The sequence below is a fragment of the Abramis brama genome (genome assembly GCF_963993115.1).
Source record: "Abramis brama genome assembly, chromosome: 3".
In the NCBI taxonomy this organism is placed as follows: domain Eukaryota; kingdom Metazoa; phylum Chordata; class Actinopteri; order Cypriniformes; family Leuciscidae; genus Abramis; species Abramis brama.
In genome coordinates, this window is record NC_139965.1 from 18,656,368 (window position 1) to 18,675,445 (window position 19,078).

At 37.6% G+C, this 19,078-nt stretch overlaps 1 protein-coding gene across 1 annotated transcript in view; it reads right to left on the reverse strand.

Annotated features, from left to right (window-relative positions):
- syt7b (synaptotagmin VIIb) overlaps nt 1–17,951 on the reverse strand; it is a 138,134-nt gene extending 120,183 nt beyond the window's left edge. The window contains exon 1 of the mRNA XM_084110062.1: nt 17,038–17,951. Coding sequence (XP_083966188.1) covers nt 17,038–17,071 — 34 coding nt within the window. The 5' untranslated portion in view covers nt 17,072–17,951. The remainder of the gene's footprint in view (nt 1–17,037) is intronic.
- Between the last annotated feature and the right edge of the window lie 1,127 nt (nt 17,952–19,078).

Here is a 19,078-nt window from a genome sequence, read left to right on the forward strand (position 1 = left end):
GTAAATATACATGTATGTATATATATATATTTTTCTTTTTCTTCTTTTTTTTTTATGTACATACAAGCTATAATATAGATTGTTTCACAGCAGCTTCACAATAGCAACAAATTCAAAATTGCCTGAGAGGCTGCTTGGCCAACAAGCCAATAGTGTCAATATTCAATATATAAAAAATATAAAATATAAAAAACTGTAATATGCTGTTTTCCTCATGCATGGGGATAAAAAAAAATGTCCCCACAACATAAGGAATACTGAACCACACACACAGAGAGTTTGATTATACAATTAGTTATTATAATAACTAATTGTATAATCATAAAAATGAACAATTACTCAGTCATGTTACCTGAATTCATTACTGCCTGAATTTGTGTGTGTGTGTGTGTGTGTGTGTGTGTGTGTGTGCGGTCCTGCTAAACCCTATGTTATCGAGACAAAAAATTACATTAATGACATTATAAATCAAACTAAATGATGTTTTATTGAAAATGTAAAAGTGCAGAGTTTTCTGTGAGGGTTGTGTTTAGGGGTAAGGTTAGAGTTAGGGGATAGAACATACCGTTTGTACAGTATAAAAATCATTATGTCTATGTGCGCGTGTGTGTATGTGTGTGGACAAGCATTCGTGTCTTGTACTTTCACAGTCTGTGTTTCGTATACCTTGCCAGTCTGTCTGAGAATAGATGTGTCTCACCATCTGTTCCTTGACAAGGGTGAGTGTGTGCATCTGTCTTTCAGTATATATATGTGTGTGTGAATTGATCAGCGCTCCGGTCCACTGTACCAGCTTGTCATAGGAGCGGGTGACATAACCAAAATATCATGGTATGAATCTTATATCCTGACAAAGACATATATATTAAAATAGTTTTTTTTTCTTCTGGAAATTCAACGAAATTGTTTAAATGTATTCATAACCATGTCGAAATACTTTTTTAGGGATAATCCAGAAGAATTAAGATATTGTTCAAAAGATTGGGGTCAGTTTATTTTTTTTTTTTTTGAAGGAAATTCATATTTTTATTCAGCAAGGATACATTAAATTGATCAAAAGTGACAGTAAAGACTTTTACATTTTTACAAAAGACTATCATCTCTTTCAAATGCTGTTCTTTTGAACTTTCTACTCCTTAAAGAATCATGGTTTCCATAAAACATTATGCAGCACAACTGTTTTCAACATTGATCATAATACGATGTTTCTTAAGCAGCAAATCAGCTCATTAGAATGACAACTAATGGTGTTATAAATGTAAGACCTTCTGCTTTATTTTAAATGAGTATGTTTTGTTAAATGAGTGTGTTTTGATATGCTCTTTGTGTCAAGGCCATGTGTCACTTACTTCTATCTGTGTGAAATGAACAAAGTGCCCATAATTGCAAGCCAAACTGTGCTACTGACCTCTACTCGGACACTTTCTTCTTTTCTCTCTTGCTCTCACTCCTCCTGCCTGGTTTTCAGATAAGCGTTCGCTTGACCGGGTTAATTTCCATTCAAAGGATTTACACATACTTTGAAGCCCATAGCTTGGAATCCTCACAGACCTTACCAACATCAGAATGGATTACGTTTAAAGGAATCATTTCCCCAAAAATGAAATTTCTGTCTTCATTTAAACCAGAAATGTTTTCCAGATTAGCCAAATCTTATTCACTAGGTAAACTGCTCTTCTTTTCTATTTATGAAAGAATCCTGAAAACATTTTTTACCATGGTTTTCACAAAATCATTACAGCACAACTGTTTTCAACAATGATAATAAGACATATTTCTTCAGCAGCTAATCAGCATATTAGAATGATTTCTGAAGGATCATGTGACACTGAAGACTAGAGTAATGATGCTGAAAAAAACAGCTTTGCATCACAGGAATAAATTACATTTTTAATGATGTGATAATAGTAAATTGTAATAATATTTAAATTTTTACTGTATTTTTGATTAAATATATATATGCAGCCTTGGTAAGCATAATAGACTTCTTTCAAAAACATTTAAAAAAATCTTACACACCCCAAACTTTTCAACAGTAGAGTATGAGACACAAGAGAACCAATAATACTTAAGAGTGTAAGAGCTTTGATGGCTAAGGGAGAGCACAAGATTTTCATTCAAAAAGAGAACTTGAAACATATGGCACATACATATATGGAAAAAGAGCAGCAAAGAAAAGTCAGTAATATGAGTTTTGAACAACAAAATTTGAATTGTTTTGGACGAACAATTCCTTTAAAGTCCCCCTGTGACGTATTTCCAAGTGAAACGAAAAATTGAACAGTGGGCAGCATTTTATTTTAGCACACCTCCTCTCCATCCCTCGCTCATAGCAGTATGACGGCTGGAGAGGAGTGTTTATGGATATTCGACCCAAGCCGTCAAACTGACGTCATCGGAGAAGGAACGCCATTCCAGATCGGAAGCAAATTTTCTGATTTTGATTAAAGATTACCACGACAAACAACGTTTTTTCTGTGTATTAACTTGCATGGATTAATTGTTCACCACAAGACTAATGTGTGCTAACAAAGTAAATAGAGTCAATTTTGTTTTCGTGACTTTTGATTCAGGGTTGATTCCCCTGAAAAGTATAAACAGCGTGATCTAAACATTGCATCCCAACCAGAATTGCACAGCAACACTGGCTCAGCCAATGGTAATGGTTTAGATGCGGAGCTAACAGTTTGTCAGATCAATGAGGAATGAGGGGGTTGTGTTGATTCTGTCATTCTGACAGATGTTCATTCATTCTTTCTTGAATTTCATCAAATATTTACTGTGTTACTGATATGACAAATGACCTCAAAAACAGACAGATATTACAGTATGCAGAATTATGACACTGAATTCACTGGGTGACAGTACATCCTTATCTCTCTCCAAAACAAATGCTTGATTCAGCCACAAATTCAGTGATTCTCCCTCTCTCACATGATGCCTCCAAACACCATCAATCCCCTTTTTCAGAGTCCCACTTGCTCTATTTCCTTCGTTCCCTCCAAAATTCTTTCCCTCTTGACATGAAGACAAAACGCCACTCATATGGCTTGAAGCTTTGAAGAATAATTTGCTCTTTTCCAATTCCATTCATCACTATTTTTGTTTTTCTCCAATATCCCCGTCTGATATCTCCCTTTTTTTTACCTCGTTTCAACCATCATGGTTTCCAAAGACTGCAGCATTCGAGTAGTATTTCAATTAGTGATGAGTCGTTCATGAACGATGAGCGTCTGTCACGTGACAAATGAACGAAAGACTCGGAAGGTAAAGTAATTATTCATGTTCCCTGTAAATTATTTTTGACTGCATTATAATGATTTCTTAATTCAGAATATGATCAAGATCGCGTAGGTGGATGCGTTCGGGGAATTTGCCTGTTAAAACTATAAAATTTAAAGCCCCTTAATTGAACTAAATGACTCGAAAAAAGATTCGTTCATTTTGATGAACGAGATCGAACAAGAGAGTCAGTAAAATGATCCAAACTTCCCATCACTGATTTCAATCAGTCTTCTCAAGATTTAGCAATTATAAGGCAGATATTGCAATAGCAAAAACGGTATTAGAGCTGTTTGATTCATTTCTGTGAATGAATTAATTCAGAAACTCTGATTCAATGATTCATTTATGTCACCCCTCAAACATGTTGACAGTTCAAGTCTCAGTGTGGCATTTTTCATTTCTATAAATGTTATCGTCAAAGCAAATACAGTAGTCAACATTTGAAGTGGATCAAAAAAGTTGGGTATTGTTCAAAATTCATGTATAACTTTGATGAAAGGTTTTGATCCACTTCAAATGATGACTACTGTATATTCATTTAAGATCCATTAAGCCTAATTAATAATGACATTTGCCAAGCCAAGCATCATTATTATCATTGCTGCTTGGGAATTTGTACAAATCCTTAAAATTATTAACCAAAACTTTGGCACATAACTCATCCAGCACCGTTTCTACTATCGAAATTAACATGTAAAATCAACTTGTGAAAAAGAAAACATAAAAACCTGTGCAACCACCCAGAACACCCTTGTGACCACAAACAAACACCCCTCACATTTGCTTCAGGATATGACCTTGCTCCTGTCCACCAATATGAATATTCTCATGTCTCCTTTTCCGTAATGCCTTTCTGTATACTATCATTATACATCCATTCTTTCTCTGATATAGTGATGGTGATCTTTATTTTCACCATAAAAACTAGAAATAAACTTTATAGACAAAAGGAAGGCGACAGACGTGCTTGCTTAGAAGATAAAGAGCTCAACAAAGCGGAGGGAAACTGGGCTGTGCCAAGTCTGCCGACGTACGGAAACGCATCCCAGACTCTCAGTGTGACTGAACTGATCTAGAGACGGTTATGTAATAGGACACACACACACACACACACACACACACAGATGTACGCACTCAGCCTGAGATCTCTCTCTTTCTCATCCTCTTCATCCTTGGATCCAGAGGCCCAGCTCTTGGATAATGAATGAGAGGAATGTTAGTGAACTGCATTTGACCGTTGTGTCCTTCAGAGAACATCATATTAAATGGATTTCTATGGGAAGGAGGTAACCAATGTCAAAGTTTACGCTAAAAATGTTTATGCCCTGAAAAGGTCCATTCACCAAAAAAATAACTGGACAGGAATCAGACTTTCCTTCTTTGGTTCCAATTCTGATTGCACTTTTTGGATTTTAAGGAAGCAACTATACACAATTCCAGGGATTTCCAAACTAAATTTTGCCAGCCAAACCTCTTGACTTAAAATATTTACTTGAAGTTAATATCATTTCATTAACATAACAACACATGTTCACGATTAATGTCAGTTAATGGTCACATTATGACATGCAGGCAATGTTGTTATTGTTTTAAGAATAATTATTGATCGAAGCACACCTGAAATAAAATAGAAATATTTAGATGGAAAATTTTGAAATGTTGCCTTGGCAACTAACTGAAATTAAATAATTTTAAGATGAAGTACTAAAATTACTAAAATCAAACTGAAATAAAAATAACTTAAAGGGATACTCTACCGTTTTTTCATATTAAACTATGTTATTCCCTTATCTAAGACGAGTTGATACATACCTCTCTAATCTCAGTGCGTGCACTTAATCGCTCTAGCGCGCGGTGACACTTTGAAAGCACTTAGGCTACGTTCACACTGCAGGCTGAAACGACCCAATTCCGATTTTTTTGCCCCTATGCGACCTGTATCTGATCTTTTCATGACAGTCTGAACGACACAGATCCGATCTTTTCAAATGCGACCCAGGCAACTTGGGTATGTGGTCCCAAATCCGATACATATCCGATCTTTTGAAATGCGACTTCAGTCTGAACGCATGTATCCGACCCGCACGTCATTGATACGCGAAAAACGTCATAATTCTGCGTTGAAGTAGTCGTCGGTTTGAAAACGGACTGCATATTCGTCGAGCTGAGGTAAATCTGCCGAACGGGTCGACCTCGACGAGCCCGTTAATAAAAAAAAATAAAAAAAAGCCCACGGCCACCATCATTATATATGACTAACGTTATGTTAACTTGTTTGTGCTGATATTAGATAGGTCAGCGGCTGCTGTCTGGCTCTTGTGTAACGGTCGCTGCGCGCGCTCGTGTGTGTGTGTGTGAGAATCACAGTTAGTTGAAGTTTAGCTACTTCCGCAAACAACAAGTGACATCGTTGACCGTTGAGTACTCTTCTGTGCATGCGGGTCACTTCTGGGTCATTTCACGTTCACACAGGAGATCACAAAAGGTCGCATTTAATTGGAAATGTGAACGGCCTTGCAAAAAATTGAGCATTGAGCATTAAGCCCTGCAGTGTGAACGCAGCCTTAGCTTACCCCAGTATATTCAATGGTATCTAGCAGCAATGAAGTGACCAAACACATCAACGTTTTCCCTATTTAAAAACAGTTACACGAGTAGTTATACGACCAAGTATGGTGACACAAAATAAAACGTGGCGCTTTTCTAAGCGGGTTAAAAAGGATAACTATAATGTATGGCGTAATAGCACTTTTGGAAGTACTTCGACTGGCGCAGTAAAAAGTCACGCCTGATCCTCTTCCTCTCACTTCTGTCAATAGTGGAAAGAGGATCAGGCGTTTCAGAGCGATTAAGTGCACGCACACTGAGATGAGAGAGGTATCAACTCGTCTTAGATAAGGGAATAACATAGTTTAATATGAAAAAACGGTAGAGTATCCCTTTAAAGCTAAATAGAAATAATAAAATAAAATAAAAAACTAATAAAAATAAAGTCACATAACTGTCACATTCTAGCCCGATGAAGATGAACGCTACTATTTCATCCTTTGTGCCTATTAAAATCAGCAAACTTAGGAAATCCGCAAAGGTACAAACTCAACGAAACAGTGTGCATGCACAAACTATGCCAGACAGAACAGAAGGAACTGAAGGGCTTATAACAAGATAACGGACTGAATACTATCTAATTAATGAGTAAGGAGACTAATTAGTGGTGGGAAAATGAGAACAAAGAAACACTAGAGAACTAAGGGGCTGTTTACACAACACCGTTTTCAACTAAAAACTTTTATGCGTTTTGGCCGTTCATTTACACGACAACGGCATTTTGGGTGCCTGAAAACGCAAACTTTTGAAAACGGGTTTCAAAGTACAAGTTTTTGAAAACGGTCTCCGTGTAAACAAAAAAAAAACGTGAATCTCTGAAGACGATGACGTCATGCACAAGCGTATTACGTGTTTAGTCTATAGTGTTTCATCGAACATCTAATGGCCTGGCAGCAGAATACAGCGTTTTTAGTTGTATTCGTGGATCCGTGTGAACGGGAATCGTTTTGACAATGATGTCGTCTATATGCTGAAAACTCAAAGGAAAAACTTCTCAGTTTTAAGCAGGTTAAACAGGAACAGAAGACAGGGACAATGAAATCAAACTGAACATAACTGAACATAACAAAATGGCTAAAACTTACATTAAAATGAAAATATTAAAATACATCTATATTAGTAAATTATTAATACTAAACACTGTAAACAAATAAATATTTAATTTTATGCTACTTAGTAGCATCGCTGGAGGGGGGTTGTAAGATGATGAAAAGCTACGAATTAAATCACACAAAAAAATATTGTTAAATTAATGAAATAGTAATTCAAAATCACATGGGGTAATGAAAGTAAATATTTTGAGTCAAAGAAGTTCGACTGACAAAAAGGTTTGGGAATCCCTAGTCTACAAGATCCACTTACGATGCTTTTGGGAAACGCAGCCCTGGATTATATAAATCAGTATATAGCTAAATCTCTCCGCTCAAAAGTTGGGATAAACAAGGGAAAAATCATTAAATCTGAGATTTAACTGTGTACGATAATGCTTTACTAAATTTGCAATGCAGGGACATTGTGTTGACATTTTAGTTGTTAGTCAGAAAAGTAATTGGGCTGAATCTCACTTTTCTCACACAGCCACCGCAAGTTGCATTAAAGAATAAAAATATATATTCAGACAGCTTTTCCTCACAGCACCTGACTAATCACTGTCTCCATCTCCACCTCCCTCTGTCTGTCTGGTTGTCCCTCACCACTCGTGCTTTCTTTCACGTCACTCTAATGTGTCAGTAAAGCTACTACTCAAGCTATTCGTTTCTCGTTTACTGTCTCGGAATGAAATATTAATAGGACCCTTGACAACAGGACTGGAAACAGCCATTAACACGCAATTACCCAGAGACGTGATGTGTACAAACTACAAGGTCAACCTGCCTCTGTGTTTTCCTTCCAGTCTCTCGCGCTCATCTGTCGTCTTTGTCTTTCGGCATCTGAGCAAGACAGGCAGGTTTATCTCAACCACTGATGACTGCAACAACTGCACCTTAAACCACAGCGATGTCTGTAGATTTATAGGGGCGGTAAGGGCTGGAAGAAGGTTTTGTGATAAGAGCTTTATGATATGTTACTTTGGAGGTCTGTCAGTCACCTTGCAAAGGGGCTTTCAGTTATAGAAACTAGCCAGTGCGGTCCCCAGAGAACTACATTTTCCCCTAGGGCCATTTTCCTAGTAGCATTTAAACTGCCAGCAGGAACTCTGAAGGGATGTAAACCAGCCGACATAATTTAAGCCCGGCATTCAAGGATGGAGGACGCCGTGATCGGAGCTGTGTTTTTGTTGAGTGTCGAGGGTTTCGTGATAGTAGAGAGATGGAATGTAGACGTATAAGTTATGTGACTGAAAGAGAAAAAAGGAGGGCTGAGAGATGAAATCTCAACAACTTGCAGTGCTACATATCATCGAGGCTGAGAAAAGAACAGAACGGCGCAGACAATGGTGACAGGTAAATGCCGTTAACATTAGCTTTCTGTATGTTTATATCTTATCGCTGTTTTCCATGTCCGTGGAGCGGTTTTTAAAAAACACCGGGTGCCAGTGTTTCATATGGCATGCGTTCAATCGACATACACTTTCCTCACTGGTAGTTCCTATTGTGCTCGGTTAGACCCTACTTTGAAGTAGGAGCTAATTTATTCCCCCCCCAAAAGGAATTCCTATAACAGAAATCATTCCCAGTTCCTGCAGTGTGAGCACACCAAAAAGAGAGTACTTCCACCAATAGTTATAGGAGCTATAAAAACATTCCTCCAGTGTGAATGCCCCTTAAGTGGACAAATATGGGACTCTACATCTACATAACACCAAAGGCCAGGGCCCAATTCGGCCCATTCCGCTGAAAAAATAAAAATAAATAAATAATAGGTTTGTGTCATGTCACTGTTTTTGTTTTTTTGTCATGTTTATCGGTTGATGATGTTCATGTCATGTGATTCACTGTTCCCCTCATGTCATGTAGTCATGTGTTTCCTGTCATGTGACATCTCGCTATCTTAGGTGAGTTTGACTTAATGTGGCGCCGTGTGGACAGATGCCTGTCAAACGCAATGCATTCTGGTTAGAAAGTTTGACCTGTCGGATCAGAGGTCACTCTTTTTTTTATTTTTTTTATTTAACAGACAGACATACAGACCAAAATAGTGCAGTAACGAACAATCTAGTAATTCCATAATTCCAGAAGTGAAATAAAAGTGTGTAAATGTATAGGTGTGTGTGTATGCATAAGCAAAGTAACCATTTATTATTTATTACCATCTTCATTACCATCACCACCACCACTCCTCACTACCATCATACTGCCAGTGCCAACATTGTATTAGTACATTTTTATTTTTATCTTTTCTCCTATGTAACAATTACCATTGTCAGCACTCTCTATAGATAAATCAATTTTTAGATAGTAAGATAATAATAGAAGATAATATAATAAGATAATATAAGATAACCCTCCCCCCACATCTCTTCAGTCCCTATTTTCTCCTATACTATTTTTTTTTTTTTTTTTGTATGTTATGTGTATTAACACGTGTATGTTATTGTCTAAGGTGCATTAAAAGAAGGGGTACAGTGTGAGAGTGTCTCAACTTGGGACAGAGATGCTGTCCTATGGAAACCACTTCTCGCCTGTCTTGCCTGCCTGAGTGTTTATGAGGTTTTTCAATGTATATATATATATATATAGAGGTCACTCTTTTGTCGAAACTCTTTTGTGAACACGCCATTGCTGGAAGCCAGTATATAGTTTATAACATTTTAAATATGGATATTTTTCTTACAAAAACACTTCGCTTCGCTTCAAAGGGGCATTTATTAACCCACTGGAGTCGTATGGATTACTTTTATAATAGATGGATGCTCTTTTTGGAGCTTCAAAAACTCGGAAACTATTCAATGCCATTACTAAGCCGGGAAGAGCCAGGATATTATTTAATATAACTCTGATTGTGTTCGGCTGAAAGAAATAAGTCATATGCACCGAGGATGGCTTGAGGTGGATTATTTTAATTTTTGGGTGAACTATTCCTTTAAGCCCTCATGTTTGCCATGTTTCCTTGTTGTGTATTGTTAAATGTGACTCGCTGTCTGTTTCAAGGTTCATGTTCAAGTCTGCTCAAGTTCATGTCATATCTTAGCTCTGTTTATTTTGTATTGGTTTAACTGCATCTGGGTTCACTTCAACTCACCTTCAGTGGATAATATATTACATTGTGTGCTAGAAAAAAACACCTGCGTCTCAAAAAGTGGCTGTCGGAGCGGGATAATGTACTAATCACATAGTTTTCAAAACTGAAGTAAAACAACTGGATGGCATAAAACTAGATTGCTCCAATTATAATCGACAAACTGTCTAGTGTCTACACGAGAAGCGGATGATGTGGCACCGCTGGCACGCCACACGTTCAGGTGAGGGACGCCCTGTTCTTATTTCTGTTATGCTACACAGCTACTTTAATTTTCCATTTGCATCTCAAATAAAATGCTTTATTTACAAATGAAAATCAATCACTATGTAATGAAATAACTTCTGACTTGCTTCAAATGACATATGCTTCACAATGGCATTAAGATGCTGAATTCAATTGTTATGTTGGATCTCGTCAAAACTAAGAGTATAAGACTAATATATAAAAGCCTTAATTTTGGCTCTTCCCTATTTTTCTTTATAAAGTAAAAAAAAAAAAAAAGCCTAGAGCCAATCTGTAAACATTAAAATAGGCTACCCACCGTTTCAATAGAATAGCCACGATGTGTAAGCAATATGAGTGTTAACATGAATTTAGTGTGTTTTCTGTGTTTTAATCCATTTCACAACTTCATTGGTACCTAAAACCCTAAAACAATTGTACAAATGAAGAGAACAGCTTTACAGTTCAAATGCCACCCCCAAAAAATGGCCAATTAAAAGACAATTAATAACCAGAAAATATGCTGAGCGATCTGTACCAACACTACCAGATGAAAGCACACAATTTGAACTGAGCAGAAAAATGACACTGTATTCTTCTGTAGAGATGCCTTTGAAGTTGTTTCATAATTAATGAAGAACTTTGCAACATTGACAACATTACAACTTTGTAACATTCCTGTTTTATTATGTGAAGCTGCTTTGAAAGTGTTATTTTAGTGTTATTGCTGTACTATTATAGTTTTTGTTAATAATTTGAACTAGATTTTTTATATTTTTCTCTTTTCATTTTCATTTTAGTTAAAAGTTTTGGTACTTTTGTTATGCGTTTTTTATATGTCTATATAGTTTTAGTTATTTTAGTTCTTTAACTTAAACTAAATGAAAATGAAAAATGCTGCCTTTTTATATTTTATTTCAATTAATGTTTATTTTAAGTGAATATTTTTATGGTTTTAGTTTTAGTTAACAATAACTCTTCTTTGAAACTATGTATTGTATAAAGTGCTGTATAAATAAACGTGACCTTAAATCCTCGAAAAAAAATCCCCATTTACTTCCATTGTAAGTGCCCCATTGTAGCCTCTATTTTTGCTGCTTAATTTTTTTAATGAAAATTTGGAACAATTCAACATTATTTTTTGAGGTAAAGCTGTCGATTGCAAAAAAAAAGGCAGTTAATCTATCTTTCAAATAAGATGGAATCAGAAGCCGGGTCTGAGACGGGTCTGGTGATCAAAGAATGGTTAACAGAGCTCTCACATTTGCAACTTTCATTAAACTCCTATATTCTCAAGAAATTGAAAAATTCAGAAATTCATACAGGATGCATCATGCTCTAAATGCAGGCGCGTCATCTGATCCCACACCGGCCATCAGTGATCATTGACGCGAGCTAAAAGCATTACAAACTCACAATGTCACTCCAATCTAAGGGGAAGCGATTGGCGAGCTTCCAAATGCACCTGTACATCCGTTGCATTTCTCCACTTTCTCCCTGCTCCGTCCAGAGGTGTCCTTCGCCAACCCATCCAGCATCCGCTTTGCGGCCGCCAGTTGACCTTCTCACTGTGTTTGTCTTATCATACCCCTGCTACAACATCAGAACATACCAGGAATGTCAATGACATTAAGATTCAATCCAGGAAACGACCCCGCATACAGACACCGCAATATGTCAAAAGCTCTTCTGCTATCAGCGTCTGAAACAACTGTTGTTATCGCCAACAAACTTCAAACAATGTGTACTTGGGTTGAGTGTACATGAAAGGGGTTCTAAAAAAGTAGATACAGAGCAGCGTCACAGTTTCCGTGGTGAATTAGAGCGCATGGTCACGTGTGAGGACGTCTGAACGCAGAGACAGACGGGATGGCTTAAGGGGTGTGAAATTATCTGATGTGATTGATATCTTGCCTCTGTCAAAGATTAACCCTTGTCAGTGTCTTATATACATTCTTATCATTCATCATGTAGCAGCACTGCAAAACCACCACTGGGCAGGTCTCTGTGCAAACCCCTGGGAATCCTTGAGCTGTCAGTTTGATCTTCAGCTGTCCTTAAAACCGTCATCATGGCCGTGAAACTGCCATCCAGCTCACCTAGTCAGCGTTTTCCATGGCAAATACCAGCATTTCTTCTTTTTAAATGTCTTTTTTCTCTTTTAAGGCAAGACACAAGGCAAAAACTGGATTTTTTTAATGCACTGGTCAATTTTGGGATTTTGGGCTATTTTTTATTTTTTTACCTATTAAGCCCTTTTACAAAGTCTTGATTTTGTTTGTTTTTTAGTCTAATAGAAGGGCAATTCCACGCAAAACTGTCACATCCATAACGCCAACACAATGCCATTGTATTTAGTTGGCGTTATGGATGTGACAGTTTTGCGCGGAATTGCCCAGAATAGGATTTCATGCTTAAATGTTCAAAAAAACATTTATTTTCCACATATTTTACATTGTTGCAGCACCTCTGTTCCCATTAGTCAGTAGTGGTCTGTTTAGTTCTGGTCTCTATGAAGCCCCTCCTTCTGAAAAACACAGTCTGCTCTGATTGGTCAGGTGGATCAGTGTGTTGTGATTTCAAGCTTGTTTCGAGAGTTTCAACACACTACTAACCAGGCCTTGGCCCTTTTTTTGGGATATTACTTGGGCGGGAATTATTTAAACGAGGGATATTATGACTTGTACGATTCCGTAAGAAAACTCAAGACTACAATGGAGGCGTATCAGGGAGTTCAGAAACAGTGCTTACTAATATATAGAATAACTCCCTTTGGGATGACTTTGTGCTATGTAACTTTGCAGACATTTTTCATGCTCAAACAGCATAATTATATACTAAAGAAAGTTGAAAATGTAAAAAACCATAGGTCCTCTCAAGTGTTTTAATTTTATATAAAGGTTTTTAGAGGGGTTTGTTAATATATAATTTGCCTGGTTTTAGAGAGGCTGCTCACTGCAGAGCCAGTCGGTAAAGCTTGACATCATTTGGCTCTACAGTGAGCACCACTTGTGATTTTATATAACATCTTAATTCTTAAAAACATGGTGAATTTTAAAACATAACACTTCTCTGTTCACTTGCTTGGGCTAAGCGTTTCTTCAACTGGATATTCCCAAATCAGTGCTTACAAAATCTGCTTTTTGTCTAGTACAGCATGACATCTCTGGCAATACATTCAGCAGGAGATTCCCAGCTGAATTCACATTAAGACGAGCTAAAGCCGATTACATCCACAACGCTAATAAAACTTCTAATAAAATGAACATGCCTTACAAAAAATTATCACAGTAATGCTTATAGCTGTTACTAACTACAATTATTTTTTACTATGATAAAACTGTGGGAACATGGTATTATCCACTACTGTCATCCCCCCCCCCCCCCCCCCCCCAATTAATTTGTATTAATTAATAACAGAATGCAAGCTTCTTCTCATATTAAACTGGATTATGTCCCTGAGACACAACATTTTTTTATTTCTACTCTAAATGTTGCCATAGTTGGCAATCAAAACAAAAACATATTACCATAATTAATTTTTAAACATTAATTAAATTTCCATAATAATATATATATTGGTTCTGAACAGTAGCTAAAGCCAGATAATTATAAATATTATTGGTATGTTTTTTTATTTATTGGATTTTCATTAGTTTGTTTGTTGTTTTGTTTTGCAAAAAATAAGTTGCAAAAGCGAAGTCATTGCAGACATGTTCCTGATTAATGTCCCTTGCTCAAGAAACATAAGTTAAATGTCAAGACAAACGCACTGCTGAAATACAGCTGCCGCTGCTGTTACAGGCAAACAGGTTTGAATACAAAATACCTTCTGTTCTGCATGTAGCAGTGTGAAGATCACCTGACTCAATTATGCTAAGGACTGGTCACATCTCTTCTCTTCTCTGATGACGTGTTTACTTGCGTAAGGGCGGGACAACCTGTCACTCACATGAGATCAACCAATAGCAAACCAAAACCATCCAACCATCCAATTAATTCTCCACAAAATCATGTCACGCCCTACATTTTTTCTTGTTCGAGAAGCTGTTCTTGGATATACATCACAATAGGAAAGAACAGACTAGCAACTTCTGTTTCATGCCGACTTTAATATTTGGGTGGGACAAAATGACAAAAACCATAAAATATGGACACGGGGTCATTGAAAGAAATATGTCAAAAGTAGGGATAGTTCACCCAAAAATGTAAAACTTTCGTTCATCTTCGGAACACAAATGAAGATCTTTTTGATGAAATCTGAGTGCTTTCTGTCCCTCCATAGACAGCTACGCAACTATACTTTGACGCTTCAAAAAGTTCATAAAGAGGTCGTAAAACTAATCCATATGAATTGAGCGGTTTAGTCCAAATATTCTTAAGAGACACTATCGCTTTATATGATGAACAGATTGAATTTAGGCTTTTATTCACATATAAACATTCATCAACTCACACAGTTGTGGTAAACAGAAGCTCAAGCATGTTCGCTTGACGTGCGAGAACCAATGAGGTTCATTCTTGTGTTACGCAGCACGTTTGAGCTTCAACAAGAACCAATGAGGTTCATTCTCATGTTACGCAGCACGTTTAAGCTTCAGCAAGAACCAATGAGGTTCATTCTCGTGTGTTACGCAGCACGTTTGAGCTTCAGCAAGAACCAATGAGGTTCATTATTGTGTTACGCAGCACGTTTGATATTCAGCAAGAACCAATGAGGTTCATTCTCGTGTTATGCAGCACGATTGAGCTTCAGCAAGAACCAATGAGGTTCATTCTTGTGTTACGCAGCACGTTTGAGCTTCAACAAGAACCAATGAGGTTCATTCTCATGTTACGCAGCACGTTTGAGCTTCAGCAAGAACCAATGAGGTTCATTCTCGTGTGTTACGCAGCACGTTTGAGCTTCAGCAAGAACCAGTGAGGTTCATTCTTGTGTTACGCAGCACGTTTGATATTCAGCAAGAACCAATGAGGTTCATTCTCGTGTTATGCAGCACGATTGAGCTTCAGCAAGAGTTTTATTCTCGTGCATCAAGCTGGTTTGGTTGGGCTTCTGTTTATGTTCGCTGATCAAAGTTTATATGTGAATAAAAGCCTAAATTCAATCTGCTCATTAGATAAAGCGATTGTGTCTCTTCAGAAAATGTTGACTAAACCGCTCAATTCAAAACCGCTCAATTCAAAACCGCTCAATCTCTTAATGAACTTTTTGAAGCGTCAAAGTGCAGTTGCGTAGCTGTCTATGGCGGGACAGAAATCTCTCAGATTTCATCAGAAAGATCTTCATTTGTGTTCCGAAAATGAACGGAAGTCTTACAGGGTTGGAACGGCATGAAGGTGAGTAATTAATGACAGAATTTTCATTTTTGAGTGAATTATCCCTTTAACTGAAAAGAATCGACTCAAAAGAGTGATTCATTCACAAATCAGGCATCGTTCAGTAGCTTTGATTCTAAACAGCCTACAGAAAATGTGGGACACACATGATTTCTAAAATACTGTCAAGGCAAACACTTTGTAGGCGTCTATACAGTAATAGCTCTCATCAGACAAGAATTAAATCAATACAATTTTATGAAATTTGTGCCTCCAATTGGTTTGCCTATGTCGCCAAATGGGTTACCCAGCAATGACCACAGGTACCATATTGAGGGGGGAAAATAACTGAAAACTGAACTTGACCCAAAATAAAGTACAAATACAATTAACGTGTATGTGTTTGTTATTTGTTTTTTGCATGTTTACAGCGAGTGAGGGGTCCAGTGTCTGAGGGAAATATTACAAAAACTCTGGCATCATCTAAATGTCCTGAACACTGACCCTGGTTATCTTGCAGCCTATTATAATTTGATAAACTATATAGGAGTACTGTTCTAAAAACCCACAGGAAATTCCCAAGGGTACTCGAGCCCATTTAGCCTTCCGGGTTGGTCAACAAATTGACGTCATGATTGAATTGGTGTATAGCCATAAATTCATTTTCTAAGGTATTTTTATTTTCCTGACATTCAAGGGTTAAACCATAGGCTTTTATTTTATTTATTTCTGAACTGGCATCTCGCATCACAAATGAGTGCCTTATTATTTGACGTCTTGCAACATGCGCTTGTTTTTTTCTGCCACAGTGTCTTTCCAAACAAATCTCTGTCTGTACACACATAACAATTGACCATCGTAATTTTCCCACCTGACAAATCTCGTGGCGCGCAACAGGAGGGGGCAGAGCAGAGGCCAACGCATGTCCATGTCCCTTCGTCCTCCTAATGACCCATCCTCACTTTCTCTCAATTGCATACGAAAAAGTGAGCAAAATGCTTTTGATACATGTTTGGCAAATACAATGGACAAGACGAGCACACGCACACTCGGAACAATAAACGCACGCGCAGATACCCTATCATGACTATGTGATGAGAGATGATGACCTTGCCGTGCATGGATGACAACTCCCTCAAAGGCACCAAGGTAAATGTATTTACCTTCACGGTACAACACAACAACAGGTGCTGTATATGTGTCCAAACGCGAACGAATGTATATAGAGAAACCTGGTTGCACCTGTTTGCACGTTCGGCAACTGACAGTTTGCAGTTGAGGACAAATTGAAGCGAAATGCATTCGGAATGACACGGTACTGACCCGTACACGAGCGGTACCGGGTGCCGCCACATCGTCTGCCGTTCAAGGGCGGGCGTTCTGGCTGAAAACAAACGAGCGGAATCCACCAAAGTGTCTCACCTTTTCCCTCCTCGTCCTCCCGATTCAGGTGCATGGCTGTTCGCCTTTGGCACGCCAACAAACGCTTGTTTCTTCCCAAGTCCCCTCCAAGAAAAAGTCGAATCCAAAATGTGCTCTCGAGCTGCCAATGGGCGAGTGACCATGGAGCACCGCGCTCGCGCGTTCTCTCTCTCTCTCTCTCCTTCCCAGCTTATTTCTTTCTTTCACTCACTTGTTTTTTCTTTCCCAGTCCTCTCATTCGGCTGATTCGGGAGATGGCAAAGAGAAGGTTTGAAGGAAGAGATGGGGGCAAGGAGTGGTGAGTTGTGCGTCCGTGTCACCGTCAGCTGATGGCACGAGCTCTACAACCTCAGTTTGTGTGGATGAAGTCGAGTAAATTGGGACGTGTTTTCGTCAATCGCCTTGAACAGCGTTAAAATACCTCTGAAGAATGCTCACAGGCTTATTTTATGATTATATGTTGAAAATGGCACAACAACTGTTTAAGCCCGAGCCATTTAAATGTCAAAAGTCATTGTGTTCTGATAAAATGGTGAAATCTATTAGTGTATATAAAACAAAACAGTGAATCTGTACAGTACATTGTGAATAAATACATCTTTGAATGTGTTACACTTATTTTCTAATATGGCTTAAATATTTTGCACATGTGCACTTAGCTATATGAATACTGCAATCATGTAGCCTAATATAAATATGATAAGATAAATCATAAATATCTCTTAAAAGTCATCAAGATAAAATGGGACAGCAGCTGAATAAACGTTTCCCATCAGCCAATCAAATCAAATCAATTCATACATCAAGCACTATGATTGCAAATGTTTCCAATAATTTGCTATTGAATAAAGAAATATATGACCCTCCCACCTTTACCTGACATCACCCAATTGTTTGCGATTCAACCACATGCAGACACCTGAAGAATAAATTATTTGCTTATATTGTGATGGTTATGGCATATTTGGAGGTGTTTTGTAATATAATCATTTAAGTGATGTGTTATCATTATTGTGTTGCTTATTGGTTTTCATTTGCTAATTAATATGATTTTAGCATTTAATCATCTAACCTTATACACTTGCTCTCTCAATCTCTCAAATGAATTCTTCATACTCTCAGCATATCTATAGAAGTTAATGAACTTCTTGACATTTGATGAAGTGTTCTGTTTGTATGTTGTGTGAATACGTGACATATTACATATATGTTGTACACATACCTTTGACCTGTATATTTTTTTGAACTTTGACATGACATTTGTGCATTTGGTTACTATCCAAGTAACTTACATTGCGAGGCTCACAGTTCTTCGCCTTGTTATATTTTCCAATCTGACTGCTTTTCAGCTGGGCCACTCGCAGTTTGGTGTTCATTCATGATGTCACTTTTTATATTTCAAGCTTGATGTTGAACCATATTTGATGACCCTTTTAAGGATTTTTGTGCATGTGAAGTTATAGCTTTAATATCTTTTCATATCTATCAGTTTTATTACACTTAAGACTTTAGCTGACTCAAGAATGAATCCTGATTCTTGTATCACTTTATGTTGGGCAACATTTACCTCTTAATCTTACAAAAGGACCTGTGAGTTAGTTTTATGGTTACTGGGTCTCCCACACTAAAAATGTAGGTGGGACAATAAAACAAAAGTCACCATGAAATCAAAATTGACCATTCTTATTCTTATGGAATATTGCAGTATTTTATTCATTATAAATGATTTACACACCTTTCCCCTCCCTCTTGCAGCAACATCTCTTCTCTTCTCTAATGATGTTTTCTGGTGTGAGGGCGGGACAACCTGTCACTCATATGAGATCCACCAATAGCAAACCACAACCATCCAATCAATTTCCAATGGACAAAATTAAGTCCCGCCCTACATTTTTTCTTGTTCGAGAAGCTGTTTCACTCGGATATACGTCGCAATAGATTGGTGCAGGTATGAAATCAGCGGTTGCTAACCAATGGCTAAATGGGACTGGGGACATTAAACGTCATTATCCCGAAAAGATAAGCTCAGCTCGGCTTTTGC